General features: G+C 39.7%; 1 protein-coding gene across 1 annotated transcript; it reads left to right on the top strand.

Moving 5' to 3' along the window:
• Window positions 1-95: 95 nt before the first annotated feature.
• LOC125007653 (eukaryotic translation initiation factor 4E-1A-like) lies at window positions 96-5,290 on the top strand. Its single transcript, XM_047584381.1, has 7 exons — window positions 96-146; window positions 1,948-2,051; window positions 2,324-2,419; window positions 2,916-2,979; window positions 4,128-4,241; window positions 4,370-4,509; window positions 4,839-5,290. Exons 1-7 carry the CDS (start codon window positions 129-131, stop codon window positions 4,951-4,953), a joined length of 651 nt encoding a protein of 216 aa, XP_047440337.1. The 5' UTR covers window positions 96-128; the 3' UTR covers window positions 4,954-5,290.
• Window positions 5,291-20,787: the final 15,497 nt, after the last annotated feature.

The raw sequence follows: 20,787 nt of genomic DNA, 5'->3' as shown, positions 1-20,787 counted from the left end.
ATCTGAGCGTCCCCTACACGTGTATTCTGTCTGCGCATGCGTATTGGTTATGTACCAGATGATCCAATCAGCTATTTTAACAGACGCCAAAAAAAAGGAAAAAAAAAACTAAACGTGATTTCAAGAAGATGGCGACCGCTCTGGTGGTGAGTTACCTGAGGACACTCAACACTAAACCAAACTGGGGGTTCCCCATCTACAAATTGCTTTTATTCAATGTGCATCACATAAATGATAACATTTAAGTTAGCGAGAGTTCTGACTTGGCAACAGAGACCCTCGGGAATTCAGTAAAGTTTCCGTCGTTACCTCATACAGGTAAAGTGACTCGCTAGCCAAACACCAGTGTAGCATCGTTTTTTAGTCTAACGTTACCGTTTATTAGGCAGTTTGGTTTGTGTCTTGTTTTGCCTGGAGAAAACGTGTCCGGTTGAGGCGGTGTGGACTGAGTGAATGTCTCAGTCGGTGTCCTGACGTGAACCGTGGGGCTGGGTTGAATGAAAGGAGTAGAGGACGCCTGGTGTGTCCCTGCCTGGAGGAACAACACAAAAAAGTCGCCACCTACATTTAACTAAGCAAATAGATACGAGCCTCCGATTGGATAATCTCTGCACGGGCGATTACCTTTCAGATGGCAACAAGTTATTTAACCGTAATTGATGCAACGAGTCATTGAACAACCACGTCGAAAGACACGTCCCGTGGTCGTACAGGAGGGATAGTGTGGAACTATCGTCTTCGTCTTCGAGGAAGAAATGTGGACTTAAAGAATCCTGATTGATTATGATCAGTGATCACTTAAACGTTTGGTGAAACCAAGTCGAAGAAAACAACAGTAGAACTCGGGGCTATGTTGTATAGTGAAAGTAAGACCATTTCCACATGTACAGTGTGAAGGAAACTCAAGGGATTGGGACTAAACAGCTGTGTAGCCTCAAGAAAACACCAATCAGTGAGGCTAACTGGGGAAAAGGCTTCAGTCAGCTAGGGAGCATAAAGACCGACGGCACGGACACATTTCCAGATGACAAGGATTCATCGGTCTCAAATTTGCCTCCTTTGTAATTCATGGCACAAAGGTTTTCATCTCTCAATTTTTTATTTATTTTTTTTTTTAAAATACAGTGGCCCATCAGTAGAGAGAAAAATGTATCCCAATAAATTGTTGCCATTCTGGCGATAATGGTAAAAATCACAATAAAAATATAGTATTCCAAACCATGTTTTCGACTTAATCTCTCTCTACATTCTGTCTTGAGAGCTTTAAGATGATACTGACAGATAAAAGTCAAATAAGCTGCTTGACTACAGGTTTTAAATTAACTATGAGATGACCAGATTTCTGGAATGAAATGTGGGGACATTTACAGTGGAAGATAAAGAACTGAAGATGAAATGAAGAAACAAGACAATTACAGGTTCATTTATTTTTGACAAATTTAATGGCAACATGACCGGCTACCATGATAAATGTTGTTGTAGTCTGTACGCAACATTTAAAAAAAAAAAAAAAATCCTCATTCATAAAATGCTAAAACCTGGGATAGTTTTATCTGGGGCTTGTGGTTGTACTTCAGGTGGTGGGATAAATTTGGTGTGTTGCCATTATCTTTTTTTTTTTTTTTTTTTTTTTTTTTTTTTTGCAAATATATGGACAAGTTTATTCCACATCCACCTTGATATCTGAATCAGTTCCATAATATTGATGATGAGCCTTGTTTAGCTACTAGCCACAGGTGAGCTGCAGCTACAGCTGCAGCCGTGAGGACATTGAGTACGTTAATCACATTTATTGTGAGCTGGCAAATAGTTAACGCAGGAAATATATTTGAACACTCTTGGTGTCACAGGTATATTGGTCAATAATATGCCTTTTTACAGATGCTGATGAGAAATAGGATCATTTACAAAGTAGTTTATGTAATGCATATACTTTTTGTTTTCTAGGTGTCAACTTCAGTTTCTGCTACTGCTGAAAAGAAAAAATGTGAGACAACTATTCAAAAGGTAGTGAGTCCTGAAGCATACATCAAGCATCCATTGCAAAACAAGTAAGTTTCTATTTCCTTCTCATCCCTTTTTCTCAGTTGACAAGGTTTTTTATACCAGAATCTCAGATATTGCCAGTGCACCTATCAACAAACTAATAAACATCTGGTGATAATAAAAGACATTATTTTTGGTTGTAGAAACGCTATGATCTAATTTGCGTGCATGTTGCTGTAATCAGTTAAGACACTCAAAAGTGGGTAGGATTTGCATGACTAATAAAGGCGATGCCTGTAGCTGTAGTTTGTAGTACATTCTGTCTTTTGATTTGTAGGTGGGCTCTCTGGTTTTTCAAGAATGACAAAAGCAAAACATGGCAAGCCAACCTTCGTCTCATCTCCAAATTTGATACTGTGGAAGACTTCTGGGCGTAAGTTTATTATTGCTTTATGATTTACATCCAGTGCTGTGGAATTACACATGATTGTGATTATATTAGCTGCAAAATAATTTCAGCTTTTTGGTAGAATAAAAATACATTTGCTGATATGAAAGCTACTATCCAAACATCTTTTACCTGCTGATACTGTTCATTGCAAAAGTTGAGATTTAGGAAATGTGTTTACTTTATTCTATTAATTGGCACATACACTGATCAGGCATAACATTATGACCACCTTCCTAACATTGTGTACGTAACAGTTGTGTCTCATCAGAGAATAGACGTGGGCCTTCTGAGGGAGTCGTGTTGTGTTTGGCAACAGAATGTTGTTTGTGGGGGTCTTTGGGTCCTGTTGATTGAGGAGAGGGACCAGGCCTCTGTGGTTCACCCCACAAACACCTCAGTTTGGGAGTCCAGGTCAACACCTTGTGCTGCTGTTCATGTTTTTTTGAGCTGTAGCTTAAGTGTTTTTTTTTCTTCCCAGATTATACAATCACATCCAGTTATCAAGTAATTTGATGTCTGGCTGTGACTACTCGCTGTTTAAGGTGAGATTGCTTTTTTACTGTCATTCAGAACTGAATTTGTTTGTTCTCTTAGCTTTCACTGCTAATGGATAATCACGTTGCTTGTGTTCGTATTGCTAGCTGAGGGTAGGAGTATCAGACACGGTCACGCGGCTTTGTGTTTCAAGATTTTCTGGGTTATGATCTCCATCTGTGATAGATTAGATGGATGCAATCAGAATGGTTTATTCCAGGGACTAGCAACAAGTCAGGCTATACTTCACTTTACTGCACTTCATTTCATCGTCTCTGGTCACAAAGAGCGTATGAGGAAAGAGATTGTTATATAAGTATTAATCAAGATTGAAACTGGAGCCCATCTATTAAATAATGTCACGCAGAAACAACGGAGAGGTGGCATATTTTAGAGCAACGGGGATAAGTTGTGGTTAAGGAGGGGTTGAAACACTTCAGTGCAGGCTGGCGAATGGTGTAATCCTTCTGCAATCACGTTTAGTTGAGCTTTTGAAAAGTCACATGCAGACCGGTCTGTCAGAAAAACTAAAGGAAAAGGCACGCCGATTCTGTTCACTCCAAAGGCTGAAATCCCACCACTGCTTGTTTAAACCTCATTATCAGGTTGGTGTGAGCACTTCCTGAAAGTGGAAGGGCCTGTCCATACCTTGCACTACGGCCTGATGTGGGCTGTCCCAAGTGACCAGCTTTCGCTATGTGTGTTCAGACCTGGCATTTACATGCGTCTCCAAATGCTTCTCCAGATCTGATCTCAGTTTTGAGCTCTGGATGCAAATAAACCCTGACATCATCTGGGACACAGTAGAGTATGTGTTGATGTCTGTAATGAGTCACTATAGCTGCTTTAACGTGACCTAAGGTGTATTGCGTTCACACTACCAAAGGAACGTGGACACATGCGACCCAGGCCGCGTCAAAAAGTTGTCAGAGATCGGATCTCTCAAATGTGACATCAGTGCGTCCGGTGGTGTCTTTTACGTCATAAGATTGCTCTGATCAGAACTTAATGCAAGGTCTGAACAGGCCCTGAGTGACCATGCTCAAATGAAAAGCTTATGGTGTTGTTTATCTGGAGCTTCTCATGACTTGATGCATCTCTCTGTCTGTATGTTTAGCTAAAATTATGTATTTATTGGGTTTGTATTTGTAAACAGGATGGGATTGAGCCCATGTGGGAGGACGACAGGAACCGACGAGGCGGCCGCTGGTTGATCACTCTGTCCAAGCAGCAGCGCAAAACCGACCTGGACCGGTTCTGGTTGGAGACAGTAAGCCTATACCATTATTTTACAATTGGGAAATAGCACAGGGTGTCAAGTGTCAAGATACTAACTGCATCTGAAAAGTAGTGTCTCCCCAATCACACGGAATTCTGAAACGTCTGACTTTCCTGCAGCTGTTGTGTCTTGTGGGAGAAGCATTCGACGACCACAGCGATGATGTTTGTGGAGCCGTCATTAATGTCCGAGTCAAAGGAGATAAGATAGCTATCTGGACCACGGACTATGAAAACAAAGAGGCCATCACACACATAGGGTGAGCTGAAGATGCTACGCTTATTTATGCCAACAGTCAACAAATGATAGAATGATATTATCTCAACCTCACTTGTGCTCAGAAGTAGGTGGTAGCTACATATTTAGGTTAACAAGTGGACAGCCTTTCAGACATTTGAAGAAAACCCCTCTTGTGATGAAGATGACAGCATCATCTGGATATTGCAGAAATAGGATGTTGCTGCTGCAGAAAGCTGTAATGGCAATAATTTAGTTCATTTATTGCCACCATATCAAAATACAGTTTTTTTTGTTTGTTTGTGTTTTTCCTGTGTGTTTGCCATTATGACATTAATGTTTTTCTTTTAGGCGGGTGTATAAAGAGAGATTAGGCGTACCACCAAAAGTGATCATCGGTTACCAGTCGCATGCAGACACGGCCACAAAGAGCGGCTCCACAACCAAGAACAAGTTTGTTGCCTGAGGATTTGTCAACCAAGATTATTTTTCTGCTGGCAACAAAGATTTTCTGGCAATTTCCATGAATGTAACTTATAAGTTTGTCCACCAAAAAGAAAAATTGTTTGAAATGCAGATAAAAAAAATCGTTTGTCTGTTTGTTGACACTTTACGAAGCGTTTCTGTCATCACAAATGTAGCACTTGTTAGAACACTTGTTTTTTTGTGTGTGTTGGTGAGTTGAAGATGGCACTTTTTCATTTTCCAATGCAGCTTCTTGTTTTGGGAAAATTTAATTTATCTAATGCGTAATGTATTTCTAATTTCTTCAAGTACTTGACATTAAAGGCAATTTAATTCTTGTTTGTACTGTAGCTGAAGATGAACCAAGCTTAAAACGCATTGATTGGAGACTTTCATTCAGGCTGTTCTCAGAAATTACAGCAGCCGTCTTTGTGTAACCTGTTATATTTAAAAGTGACTTTATTAGAGATATCTTAGTTGAATACGGTCGGTTTCATTTCACACAGCAAGTATGTGCATTTTGAAGAACTGATCTATTTGGACATTTGTGGTGCTTCACAATGTGTGTTAAACCAGGAACATTCATGCCAAAAATGTGAAAAGAATCCAGTTTTAAAAACTAATGCGATACATAAATGCTGAGAGAGCTGATGGTAATATTCTTATTCAGATGAATGTTGAGAATTTTGAGTTTAGAGCACATGCATATATATATATAATTTTTTTTTTTTTTTACCACAGCCAGCCTGTTTTGCAAATATACTTATCTGAGATTTCTTGTTTACACTAGTCATCTTTATACATTTCTTTTGTATGAGATTTCATTTAATTATAACAGAAACTGAAATGTGCCTTTAATGCAATACCCTGCCTGATTTATGAGGTTCTGAAAGACTGAAGTAAAACAATGTAAATAAAGGTGTACAGTGAAGTGATCCTAGTAAAAGCTTTTATCGTACATATATCAAAAACAAACCTATTAATACACACACACATATATATGTATATATATATATATATAAGTGTCTTACCAATGCTTCCATGCTGTCTGAATAAAGGATTATTTGTGCTTGTTGTAGGTGATGGTAGGAAAACTCAATTATAATTCTGAAAAAAATTGGGCTTTGAAAGTTGGAGACATAACACCATTATACAATTCAGCTTTGAAATGGCTCTTTTTTGGAAAGAGACCATGATATACTGTGTGAACATTTATCTTAACAAGTTCTGCCTCTGAAAAGCTGTGGTCTTTCATCATCTCGGTGTTTGCTTAACAAAACGTAAAATCACCATTTATAATGCAACGATTCAGGAAGCTACTTTATGTAGTGGTCATTATTGCACCTCGTCTTTTTTATACTTAGAGTTATTTTGATTGGCTTTAAATTACAGCAGATAAGAGATCCCTGTTGTAGCTGCAGCTACAGTAATTTATGGCCCTCCCCTTTTATTAGGCCACACAAATTGCAGTTTGGCTTAAAGGGGATTTAAGTCTTCTATGATGTCCATTGACTTCTGTTTGAGAGGAACAGAGGCACAGACTCAGACGTCCATTTAAAATAAGCCTCCTTGTAATTGACGCGATCCATCAAGACACATTTTTACACTAGAGAGAGCTAGGAGAAAATTAGAAGAGGGATCTGCTGAAAAGTCTCCTGGTTCTGAGTAAAGGGTTTACCTCACAATGAAGACAGTGGTGGATGATTTTCGTCGCAACATATTCAAACCAATATGTAGCAGACGATTATTAGCCGTGCCTGGCACACTGCGGACCTTAGATAGCAGATAGTAAAACCCCAGACTGTACCAACACCCACTGAACAGGAGAAGCTTGCAGTCTGAGTCAAACCTTAATTAGATGGTTGTTGTAGGTGGCTTTGACAGAAGGAAACTTTTGTCCAGAGATCTGTATAGATGCTAAATAAACCGACCTGATTCCCCCATGTAGACCATAGTTAGCCAGAGACGAGCAAAACGTTTCTAGATCATGACGACAAGCTCACACTCTGATTTAACATTTGTTTTAGTGATGAACTTGATTGAGTTCAATTTTACCAACACAAAATGCAACTTTTCTTAGATTAAAAGAATATCATGAATTGTATTTGTCAATTCACAAGGTGTTATAGAGAGCTCTGCCTGCTGGTGTATATAAATGGGCTGAATGTTTATTTGCCTGCTGGGTTTATTATAGCCCAAATGAATCAGCTTGCTGCAGGTATAGTAAATCCTCAGATGTTTTCAGGTGTCCTCTAATTACTCAATGACATTATTTTTACAATTTATTGTTTGGAAGTGTACAATGCAGGCTGAAGTTCTGTGTTAAGTGATTTATATGTCCCTTTGAATGGGTAAACATGTTATAAAATAGTTAGGAATGTCATTGTATGATAATGAAAACATGATGTTTTGATTATGTGTCATATATAAGCATTCTATTACTGCATCAGAATCTTAGTACATTCTGACTCTTTGTTTCTTCTATTACCAGCATGCTTGCCTTTACCTCTGCCTATCCTGAATGAAATGTTGAGGCTGCCTGATGGGAATCATCTGTTTGCAGCAGTGTTCAGAGTGACTTTATGCAAAAGTACTTTTTGCCTCTCTGGGTGATTAGCCCCTCTTGTGCTCCTCCAGTCTGAGCAGCTGACACCTGAGGTGTGTGGATTTGATGTCTTGACAGATGGAACAGCTAATCTGAGTCGACACCTGTAATATACAGAGGCAACACAATGTGCCCCGGCTCTTAAGCTTGCACTTGTAACTTGCAGAAAGAAAATGCAGCTACCACGACATGGGAATTTCCCCCACGTCTAGTCCGCTGTGGAAAATAATTTTCATTCATCATCCATTCAAGTTAAAGTGGCACTCCATCAGTGTCAAAGGACTTCAAGCAAAAATGTACGTACTTACAGCTCTTATAATTTCACATTTCTGTAATCTTCTATGTATTAGACGTGCCTTACATCTCATAACATTCTAATAATCAGGTCACAGAACCACTAAATTGGGTTTAAGCAGAGTAGTGAGTGAATGATTTTGTCGTCTTGCACTTGCATGATTTCAGCTGCTGCTGCTGTTTAGAGCAGCTTACACTGAGTAGGCTTGGTTTCAGAGCTCATCTAATCAAAGCACACTTTGATAAGATGTCTGTTTATGAGCTCGTTGGCTGTCGCAGGGATCAAAGCTGACACTCACACAGTCTATGGATATACTGCGTTGTGTATGAGATGCATATTTTTTTCTCTCTCTCATGTGCTAAATGTCTTATGTGAATTATAATGATCTGACATGCATAACCTAAATAAAGATCCAAGGCTTGTATCACATTATAAAACCATGGGAATGGGCAGGTTGCAGCCTCCACACCAGAAGGCTTTCCGCATGATTCTGGAAAAATGGACTGCAGGGATTTTGCAGGGCAGTTGTACATTAATGACTGGCCGGGGCTCTTCATTCTGAATTCAGATGTCGAGAATCCATTCAAATGAATATGTAGTCAAAATCCATCTATCTGCTGCACCTTTGTTGCCATGGATGATAATTAATGATGGAAGAGTGTACACCCATGTGACTAAGGCTGTGTGAATTCCTTTCATTGTCATAAGCAGGCCACTTGGAGGCAGTACAGCTACACACTTGACTTCATTATACTCTCTCTGCAACCTCCATAAATGTTTGGGCCCATGTTTCGGTGGAGGAGATTGGGATTCCACTGGCTGTGTCTCCTCTGCAGCGGGGTGCCTTATTTATTTATATAACCCCCCAACCCCACACCCCAAGAAATAAAATTCACATTGCATACCCCCCCGTCCGCCCTTCACATTGCCTTAGGCAACTGTCAGCCTCCTGCTCAGTGGGCCACCTCATATGCACAAGTGCAGCAGGTATAAATCCAATGACATGACTCCACTCTGGACGACGGCATAAAAGGTTGCAGAGAGTTCTTTGAATCTGTGGGAGGGTCTTTCCCTCTGTGATTCATGACAGATGCACCACTGTACTATTTGTTCACTGCACCTCAACAGCAGCTGCTTCTGAGGACTATAAACTAGCCTCAGTAGGTAGGTTATTATCCATGGTGCTGTTTACAGAGTCCTTCAGTCAATAATAATCTTGTCATCTATGGGTCTGAAGCAGAGGGGGGAAACCACTCGTTTTGCCGTGTAGTAAATGGGAGGCTTCATATCATATAGTACGTCTGTGCACACACATTCACGCTGGAGCTCGGAGTTTTTCCCAAGTAGTACATGAGCTTTCTTTTTACATATTTTACATAGATAAATTACAGGTTTACATGGTTTTGAATAATTCAGTAAGGCTAGCAAACAATTACACAAGTAATTGCACTGTAAATATCAGTCTGTCACCATGTTTTGTTAGTTCAGCATCTGGTTTATGACGTCTGCTGACCTTTGACACGGGGGTCTAACAATCCTAAGCAAAACCTGACAATGATGTTCTATTTGATACTCTACTGATGTGATACCATTTCACTGAATGGAAAATATAAATAAACTTAAATAAGCTTCAAATAATGTAGATGTAGATAATATGATGGTACTCCTTATCCATTTTACAGAGTATACACCAAGATTATGACCACCGACAGGAGAAGTACATGACACTGATCATCTTGTGACTATCCAGTGTTCTGATGGGAAACCTATGGACCTGACATTCATTCATGTGGATGTTACTTATACATGCACCACCCACCTAGACCAGACCAGGAAACCACACCCCATAGCAATGACACTCCTTGATGGCAGCAGCCATCCCCAGCAGGATGCAGCCCGATACAGACACACACCAAAACACTTGAGGAACAACTAAAAAAAAAACAAGAAGAACAGAAAAAGGTGTTGACCTGGCCTCCAAATTCACTAGATCCTAAACTGATCAAGTATCTGTGGGATGATCTACAGAGGATCCAAAGATCCCCACTAACAACATCCTGTTATCAGACACCACAGGACACCCTCAGAAGACCCATGTCCATTCTCTGATGAGTCACAACTGTTTTGAAGGCACAAGAGAGACCTACACGTGTACTCACGTCATGTGTACTTACAGATAGATAACCCCTCCGTTTTGTCACCCATAGGATTTTTGCAAGAGCACTTTTAAAGCTCAGTTTGTTGTTGCCATGTTGCCAGGTACATCAGTGGGACATCCCTGTACATTTGTCATTAATGGAGAAAATAGCTGCAGAGAAAAACAACCTCATTTAGGAAACAAACTATAAAGCCTCAAGTGGCCATTTGTGGAACTGCAGCATTAGGAGCTCCATTTTCAGTCCCCGAGGGACTGCTTGTTGAACAACAGCGCTGAGGCAAAAAAAGGTTCACTCTAATTTCACTCATCATCTGTATCAAAAGAGAATTTATGTGCTTCTGCCTATTTGATATCACTATGAATAGTTCTTCTGATTCACGTTTTAACCTGTCATGCTTTGCTCTGTAAACCACTTTGTGATGAACTTGTTTGACAGAAAAGAGCTTTGCAAATAATTTGTTCTTTGTTTGACTTATTGGAATGAGAAAGGCTGGAGGGCAAAAAGCAGCCAACGCTGGAGATGTGCCGCTCATATGTACCTCCATAATTGCCTCAAACAGATCCACGTTCAGGTACGAAGGAGGCATTTTACTACCCAAATACGTCTCAGCTTGTGGAAGTACAATCAGCATTATCCACACCTAATGCATCAGGAGTCATGATTCATTCAAATACTGGTCAGCGTTGCGTTCATTGTTACTGCCACAGTAATTTGTTCTGCAGCAGGAGTGCATCAGCCAAGTTCTGCCACAGATTTCTCAGGGTTCTTCTGTGAACAGACTGTAAAATGACAAACACTAATTTGTTAATAATAACAATCATTACTTATGCTTGTACCCTCCACCAGAAAGATGGAACATGAGTGTCTTTGCTTGCAAAATGACATTGCTCAATGAAGTGAACAACCTCAGTAAGCTCATTTATTTAGCAGTTGACTGAGTTGTAGTGTGAGGGTACAGTACGCTTGTTCTCAGCGGCCCTCGACACTGTGGTGTAATCCCCACGCGGACAGCAGATTCTACACCTACACTGTGGTCATCAACCAAAAAAAAGTCTGCAATTCTAATGTGTTTAATTCTTTTGTTGGGCTTAAACTTGATTATGAAAAGTTTAATTAGGGGAAGGCAAACAAATAAGAATACAAGGCGTTATAGCGTGCAAAATTTTCCCTTTGCATGGGAAAAAGTCACAAGTGACTCTGAAGTGTCATCATGTGATGACATGATGACATGGGGAAGTGTTAAATACCCCTGAGATTTATCAGTCAGTGTGGTGACTGGAAAACCGGTTTGGCAAGTCAGGAAAAATTAAGATCAAGCAGGACAAAAAATGAAAAAAATGAAGCCGCATTTGTATCTTGTGCTGCTAAAAGCAACATGGGCGTTTGTCTGCTCTTGTATTCGTTAGATTAGTTTTCACATGTCACACCTGTTAGGTTGTGTCTGTAAGAAATGCCAGAGCATGGGTTCCAATAGCATTTGTAACCAGTAACATTTGACATTGCAAAAAATACAAACTGCAACAGGGGGTTAGTCGTCAGTGGTAGTATCTCAGTAGCAAATATGCCATAAATGTACCATAATAAATTGTTGGGCTATAGACTGTTAAGCCTTGAGCAAGAGCCAATAGTACTGCTTTCAGTCAGCTTTCCTTCCGTTATATTGTCACGGCCTATCAACATCCCCACTGGCCTTGCAGTGTCAGTGCAAGTATCTTGGGGTAGCGCACAGACTTGATTGTCTTAAAAGATGGTGTAGTTAGGAAGGCATGGCTGGGAGGCCTGTGGAGGCTCTTCTTTTGCTGAGGTTCACCATTGGCAAATTTAGGACATACATGTTTTTTGTTTTTTCATTTACCAAACACAACCCTGGTGTCTGGTTTTCAGCACTTTATGTTGGAGCCAATGAGCAAACGAAATATTACATCATATCAAATTGAGACTTGAGGAATGTTACGTTCTCAAAACTCCCATCGATCAAATCCACTAACTATGTGGGTGCAATCAATGATTTGCCAAAAGTGAAAGATACAAATGTGCCGACTGGTTCGTACGACATCACCGGGGGCAATGGGGCAACGCTTGATTTCACTGAAAATGCAATTCATCATTTTGCTGCTTTGAAAGAGAGATGGCAAAAAATGACAAAATAAGCTGGTAATGTAATTTAAATAGTGAGTTAGGTGTCTGCGTTTCTTGCATAATAAGAGCAGTGGTGGAATTGAAAGTGTCATCAGTTTCACTGCTCTTTATTCTGGATTCTGGACCTGAAATCAAATGCGATGATTGAGTCAATTTATTTTTCATTAATACTAAAGTAGCCGTCTTTACATTGAACAGGCCACCTTATCATTCATAGCAACATCGCCCAAAACTGCCAGCAGTGCTTTCTTTGCTTTTAATACCATGATGTTTTATTTATTATCTGATAACATCCTTGGAATGAAAACAAAATGAAGAAGGCTGCTTGACTAAAACACTGTTGATTTGCCATGAAAACCATTTGTCTAATGCTGTTTTTACCAGTGTTACGACTATAGCTCACACTGCTACAACTGACACACGCACACACAGATATGCTTTGAACGTCTAACAGTGTTCACTGTCTTTTTAATTTCACCCAATTTGTTTTGTCCAAGGAGGAGTGGTTTATCATGCAGGTTATATTTCTGAAAAGATTACCATCATTTTAAATACAACCCGTATATCTGAAATTGTGAAGTCCTTTTTGGTCACAGAACTAGCTTTTGTTTTTTTGTTTTTTTTTTTAAGTATTTTACCACTACTTTCCCAGGCAGTTATATTGATCTGAAAATGCATTTGTGACCTGGCCAAGAAAGCAGCGTTGTAATCAGCAGGCTGCAGACAAACATCATGCTACAGCCTGCATGTCAAAGGGGGGAAAAAGCACTTTCTAGTGAAGTGCAAAGTAGATAAATGCTATGAGTCAGCCTTCAGTGTGTCAGCCATCCAGAAGCAGCTCAGAAGCTAACCATTTTTAGATCTTGGCTAAAGAAAGCATCTTTTATTAATCCTTCATTATTTTAAACATTTTAAGAGAATCACAGGCAAAAAAGACAGAAAGCACATTTTCTCATCCGATCACTGAATCTGATTGTGAGATCCTCTTACTTTTGCATTTTTTCTCTGTAATATTAATGACGAATTGTCATAAAAGGTGCTGCTGGTTTGTATCCCGGCTGGTAAGAAAGAGAAGCCTTTAAACAGTAACACCACCTGATAGGAGTCTCTCAGGGAAGGAAAGAACCTGTATGTAAAGCAGGTAGAAAATAGCTGGAAAACAAACATCCTCTGGTCTTCATTATACAGTTAAAGTAAACAAAGCCTCTTCTGTATTCTAAGCAATGCTTCCATCCATGCTGATTTGACCTTGAGCCAAAACTATGAACTCCTATAATGCTTCTGGCAATTTTGTGCTTGGACCCGGCTTGTGTAACATAGCAAGTAACATGCTTGAAAAACAAAAACCTCATTCCTTTTTGTGAGTATGGGCAGCAAAAAGATCCCCTGACAGCTGCTTAGTTAAATGAGCTTTCCTTTCTATCGGTTCAGCAGTAATCACTGGTGTCACAGCTCCAGAATCCAGTCTGTGTTAAATTTATTCCCCAAAGCTTTCGGTATCATCCATCTAAGAACCTGCTTTCTCTGGACAAGTTGGGATTTTCTGACCCACTCATATAATTTCCTTAAAAAAAAAAAAAAAAAAAAAAAAAATCTGCAACACCTTTACATCAGGTAATATTAGGACAGTGTGAGCTGATGCTCCTTATGCAGTTTGATCTTGACCCTGAGGTCAGCTCATCGTATGAGAACGGTGTTTCCCTGGCAACGTATTCCACACAAGAAGTGTTGATGAGCACAGAGGAGGAGGGAGCGCAGCGGAGATCACTATCGGGAAAATCATTCAGGGGCTGCGAAAGCTTGTGTTGATCAAAGAGCACTAATATTTTACTCTTATGGGCATAACTGACATATCAAATACTAGAATTCAAGCCATTGTGAATATTTAGACATTTCCCCCAGGGGACCACAGGAAGGACAACACCTCAGCAGTCACTGATCATTACAAAATGGAATCCACTGTTTGGCTTTGTGAAACATCACAGTTTCATTTTCCTGAAAGGAGTTGTCACCCAAAGTATCAAACCGGTGACCTTTTTTTTTTCTTTTTTTTTTTTACAGCACAGGAAGGTCTCTCAGAGCAACAGACCCTGCCACCGGAGTAACATTTACAAAAAGTCTCCCAGGACGCTCTCACAAAAAAACTTTTCCTGAGAAAAATAGTTTCGGCGCAAGGATAAATTTGCTCTCCGCCAGCTGGCTCTTTGTGTTCTGCTCCAGATATTTAGGCCACATCAGATATTGATATGCCATTAAATTCGGTCCAATTGCATTTTTGTGATGGATAACAGAGGCGGCGCACTATTTGTAAAACAAACAGGAACTCGCTCAGCCATCCTGTTCTTCGGGACGGAGGTTAATGCATGTTCGACATTTGTACGATATAAAACTGCCTCTAATCCAAGTCTCTAGTGTTTGAGAGAGTGTGTGTTTTTCCTGTGTTTGTGTGTGTACATCGATTTGTTAGCTCTGTAATCCTCGATTGTGACAATGGTCAGTGAGATTAGGGCCTAGAGCCATAGCGTCGGCCCTTTTAGGCGGGTAATGGGCAAAAAAGCGTGTTAATTGCCCTTGACTGTTGAAAGTAAATTAATTATTGATCGCTCTCTCGACTACTCGTCTGTACTTACATACCCTTACAAATCCTTTTATCTCCGGCTTGGAGTAAGAACATTTCCTCTTTTCCCATCATTATGCAGGCTGGCGAGCGAGAGGACCACTAGCCAGCCTCTTCAGCCAAAGCCATCTTGATTTCTGCTCCTTCTTGCATACTATTCTGAAAAGACCCAACTGAAAATCTCACCTCAAAAGCCGCTTTACCTCCTTCTGCCCCCTCTTTCTTCCACCCCTCTCATCTTTAATTTTGCTCCTTTCTGCCTTCTCCTTCTCATGCACACACAAAAATAACACCCGTTCTCTCACCCCCACACCAGGGTTTGTTAAAAATAAATAGGGGAAGAACATGAATTAAAAAAAAAAAAAAAACAGCTTTGAGGTCTAAAGGCTGCATCGTAAATTGATGACAGCAAACGTAAAGGCGTGGAAGTAGTGCAGACAACAGCATCATTATTCTACCTATTGATTTTCTCTCTCTCTGCTGCTAAAAGGAAAAAGCCACCACTGTATTTGAAATGAGATATAAACAAAGTCCAGCATGATATAACTGCATATATTTTTTGCAGCGGCAAATGTCAAATCCCAGTCGTGCCGTTAGTTAGACATGCTGGGGAAATACAAGTCTTCATTACTGAGTGTTCAGTCTTTAATATAATGCTGGAGTCAAGAGCAGATTTGCTTGGCGTAAGTTAGAAATTTCATGTTATTACTGGAACACAAGAGTCTGTGCAGGGTTGTCTGAAAACATCACACTATCAAGAAAAAAATTATGTCTGCAGCTGTTTTTTTTTCAACTTGAACGCTATGCTGGTCGTGGCTTGGGTGGAGGAGATCGTTCTCCATGTGAAAAATCCCAAAAATACTGTATGAAACTAATGCTGTGGAAAAAAACAAAGCCAGAAATAAAGACCAATGAAAAATACAAATCCAACACATCATATCACCCCCTTAGTTACTCCAAAGGACTTTTGTGGTATATTTATACATTTTAATGTGTGATCTGATCTTTGCTAACATGCAGTTCTTAACTTATCAAAGAGGGTGCTTCACTGTGGATTAGGTTTATAAACCTTAATCAGCCATTTGGAAATGAGAGTGACTGTGAACCTAACACAGTTACTACCAGTGACACAAAATGAACAGTACGAGGAAGAGGAGATGGAGATGGAGAAAGGGACCTCATGAGGATACTAGCATTGCTGTAGATGATCTCAGCAGTGATTACAAGAGAGCCCAGATGCCCAGTTCATAATGAATACCCTGCATTTGGGAATCAGCTAGGAAGCAGTTATAATGGATCTGGCATTTACCAACGACGGCATCTCCGAAGAGTTTGCTACACGGACTTAGTAAACAAAAGCAAACAGTACATTTGTAGCCTTGCATGAACTCACGTATGATTGTCCCTGACAGTTCCCATTCCCATCGTATCTTGGCACTGTTGGCTATGAATACTACACAAGTGCCCTGGACAACAACAAAATCCATGTTGGTTTCGCACTCAACCACAGCAATGCATAATTTCTTTGTTATTGTTGTTCTGAATATATGTGATGTATGTGATGGTAATTTTACATGTTTTCGTCTAGTTGTAAAAGTATTCAGTAACACAGATTATAGTGACCTTTATATGACTTTCATTCATACAAACTTAGGTCTATGGAACACAATTCTTTCATGTGGTCTTTGACTGTTGTGAACACAGAATATCAGGCTGAGGTGCTTGTGTGGAATCTCTTTCCTTGGCATTGCATTCAGAGGTGTCTTTATGTAGAAGGGCTTGTGAACCTTACATCTATATCAAAAAGGCTTTGAATAAAGGCAACTGGACTTGTAGAATTTCTGCGTTTGGTGTGTTTTGGATTACTATGACCTGGATAACTGAGAACCGTCACAGACATCTCATATCCATATCCCTTTAGCGGAATATTTCACTTTGACCACCTAAACACAGACTCACACTGTTTTGTCTGTGTATGTTTGGTATAAATTAAATGGTGGATTCCATCTGAAAAGTCATGCAACCCCATGTCCCCACCCCCCGCCAGCAAATTTGATGTGAATAACCATTTGGATTGACATCTGGTAATTAAACCTCTGTTTGCCTGAAAATATCTGATGCCGTGAACAATGATAGTTGGTCCGTATTAATAGGAGAATGTAGCAGGTGTCGGTCAAGCGCAGAGCATAGCCTCATAGTGAGAGGTCTAATCAAGCACAAGAAGTGAGAACACCTGTGCGCGATGTGTAGGTCTGTAACATGCCTGGAATTAATCAGCAGGTCCAACATGTTTTAACAGCTGTTTGATACAGAAATGCTGCCCTTTAGCATGGTAACATGTTAGGATACTAATGACGTGGTGATCATCTGTAACTGGAAGTTAAAGGTGGCAAGCAGCGCTACATATAAATGAACACCTGTTACATACAAACCACTGAATACAGGCATTTCTGCATTTCTGGCTCAACAGTGATCGGTTTGCCACAGAGGCCCGTAGCTGGAAAAAAGAAATATATATATATATATAAGAAGCATTGAAGAAAGGTTTCTGATGCATCAAGATTAACAAAGGATGACAACATATGGATAGTTTATGTATTGAGCTTCAAAATGGCTCTTTTTGAAGCTCAAATTTGCACGCACCAGTCAATGAGTCCTTAAACTGCCATTCAAAGAACCCAAGGCCTGAGGGACGGTAGATTTGGAAGTGTTGGTGTAATAGCGCTCTACGCCTAAGGGGGGCGTTGAAAATCCTTCAACATTTTCATGTATTTCAAGCCAAATAAAAAACATTTCTGCTTTAATTTCTTTGCAAAATAAACTACCATCCATGCAGTGTAAAACTGTTGCTGAAGACTGTTTGTGGAATCTCAGAAACAAATTGTCCATCATTGTAGATGCTTCAGTTTTTAAATCAAACTATTCAAATGTGTTGTTAAACGATCATGACTTGGTGAATGTCATGTTTGGGAAATTGCACCGATTGGGCAATACATATGCGACTGTGTATACAGCTTGTATACCGATCTCCCACAGTTTTTTAACGATCATGGCAGCTCTTTGCATCCTGGCAGCTCTTTGCATCCGAGGAGAAGAAGAATTTTGGCGGCAGATATCGGGTTCTGTGCGGGACATGGTGATTTATTCAAATATCAGCAGCCTTTTGTAGGAGCAGGAATTTGACCGGTCCATTTTTCAGGTTATCAACAAACTGCAACATCATCTACAATGTATTCGATGATGTATGGGGGAGGAAAAAACAGGCATGCAGCTCTCACAGCGGGAGGTGTGACCCGGGACTTTTGCCGATGTGAAAGCACCAAAGGTGAGTTGACCTGGGTCTGAAAATGCTGTGTTGACCTGCGTCAACCTGGGATTTTCGATAAGTTTGTTAATGTTACTGTACAAGCAATGCTCATTTAACGGTATGTCGACAATGTTGACCCACCTTTAACGTACCGAGTACCGACTGTAGTCTGTAACAAACGCTAATTAGCTTGCTGTAAAGTTTTTTCTTTTTTAGAGCTTTAATCGCAAGGTCAGGGATGTTACTACTGTTGCTGCCATAATATGATACATGATATGCCACTTTTCATAGCCACTTTTTTAATCTATGAAGTTAGCACTGTTTTGTTGCTGCCAGTGTTTCAGTGTTCTGCAAATTTGCTTTAATTTAGTATTTCAGATCTTGAGACACGAGAATGCTATTTTTAAAAATAAAAGGTCCAGAATGTTTTCTTGCTGTCTATTTAGTTCATTATATTTCCTCAATAATTTTCCTTGATTGAGAAATCAGTCTGGGCTCTTATTGGTTAATCAGTAGCCTGCATGCTAGTATATGTATATGTTCCATTTACAGCACTTCAGGCTCAATTTTGATTAATCAAAAATCTGTGTAGTGTGTTATGGGAGGATATAGGTTTAATAAGTTTTACAATTTTTGAAGTGCTTTAAGTGCTTTAAAATCATTGTTTTATTTTATGACCTCGGTGCCCTGTCTTTTGGTGTTGGTGCCCTCCAAAATTGTCAACACAAAAGGCCAAGTGGCCTTGCCCCTAAAATGACGAAATTCCAGGCCTGGTACCTTATATAGTTTGTGAGTGGCAGAAATTAAACTGTTGTTCATAGTGAAATAAGCCAGCTAGCTACGGGCTAGAGTTAGGGTACCATTCATTCATTTGAATTTTGATTCAGACCAAAAAATCAATAAAATGGAAAAACAGTTCCTTATTTCGTTGTTTCAATCTTTGATCTCTATTTCTAATATTCAATTGACTACATTGATTCCCTTTACTTTACTTCATGAGGTAATCTGGCCCTGAAGCACATAGGCATATCATGTATAAAACCTATTTGTACACCATACAGAGGGACTGAAATGGTCATCCTCATTTATATGGGAATGTATGGATGTAATTTCTTGTATTTCTTATACATACTTCTTGGACTTAGTTTTACCACATAGGGTCAAGTGACCATATATGGTCCCTTCATTGACCTTGATTTTCTACATGAAAATTAATTTTTTAGAAAAAATTCACAACGGTAAAAACTCTTCATATGTCATTTTATTGATTTTACGGTCTCAGTTGAAATTCAAATGAACGAATGGTACACGGATCAGCCTTCAGCCTTTACAATGAGAGGGTGGGGCCCAATTTTTTTTCATGGGGCCCAAATTTCCTGGTGGCATCCCTGTTCACATCTCTTGGTGACTTGATCTATTCTTATTCTGACAACTTTATCATGAAATGACCTTGAATCTCCCGTAGCATTTCTACTATGATAATCAAGTGAGAGATTTACAAAGATTTCAGGCTTTTCTGTGTCCTCGTTGTTGGCAGGGAGGTGTTCATCTCTTTGAGGCTGGGATCTTTATGACGATCTAATCTCTTACATTTAGGGTTTTGGTTAGCTGAATTATATCCTTTCACTTCATGGACAAGAAAGCAATTTCTTTTTGGGGAGAAGTTTATGCAGTGAATCATTGCACCGACCCGCCTCAGAGAAAGGTGGAGGCACAAAATGGTCTGGATAATAACCAAATTACTTTTGCATCACTGTTTACAGATCAAATTAAATTTATTGTAATAGCTTTAAGCAAATAGACATGAACAATATATAGATGAGATACATTATTATAGGTTACAAAAAAAGCAACATTTCTTCTTTTGGATTCAAAGAGTCCAACCAAACAGGTTATAGCCAACAACAATCAAGCCACAGATGAGAGTGTGGTTATTTGTGTAGGCGTTAATCTACAATTGTCCACAACCTTTGTTGAGAAAAAAAAAAATAGTGACACTAACCACACACGGTAACGGACAATCTAATTACCCTGAGGACACGAGCACCATGTTTCTAATCATAATGGCTTTTTTTTTTCTTTCTTATCTCTGGTGGACAGTTATTATTACATGTGATCTGCACATGATGCAAAGTCTGAAATTTTCTAATGTCAAGCATTAATCTTCCTGAAGGCAATTTACAGCAGCCCAGGACATATACAGTGTTTGCAGTTTCTTGATTAAAATTAATTTTATCAGATAGTGTGGTTAGACGATTTTCCTGTTAAGTCAACTCACTGATTACATGTCAACCGGAGGCTTTGCTGGGAGTCCTGTCGTTGCATGAAAGTTTGTCCAAGTAATGCTTCCCTGTGTCATTCGTTCCTTCATGCTTTTCCATTACATGACCCATGAATGATGCAGGAGCCACTGTGTTTGTTGCAAATAGTCATTCATTTTTTATAATAGCTTTATCTTGAAAAACCTCTCCTGCCCTGAACCTCACTGCTGGATCACGGTTGGATTTTCATCACTGGTGGATGAAGTGCCATGCAGGCAATTTTTGACATGCCCGGTTGCAGAATTTCATAAATTGTGGATGTGGTGCTGATGGACTCCCTTGTTTTCTCTGATGACATTTCCATACATGGTTCACCATGGAAAATGTCACTTTGGCTCACAGGCATCACATCATCACCTCTTACGGTAAATATAATGTGGTAAGAGTTTCCA

Source organism: Mugil cephalus, chromosome 5 (genome assembly GCF_022458985.1).
Source record: "Mugil cephalus isolate CIBA_MC_2020 chromosome 5, CIBA_Mcephalus_1.1, whole genome shotgun sequence".
Classification (NCBI taxonomy): domain Eukaryota; kingdom Metazoa; phylum Chordata; class Actinopteri; order Mugiliformes; family Mugilidae; genus Mugil; species Mugil cephalus.
The sequence above is the reverse complement of the archived record's forward strand: the minus strand, read 5'-3'. Positions and strand labels throughout refer to the sequence as shown.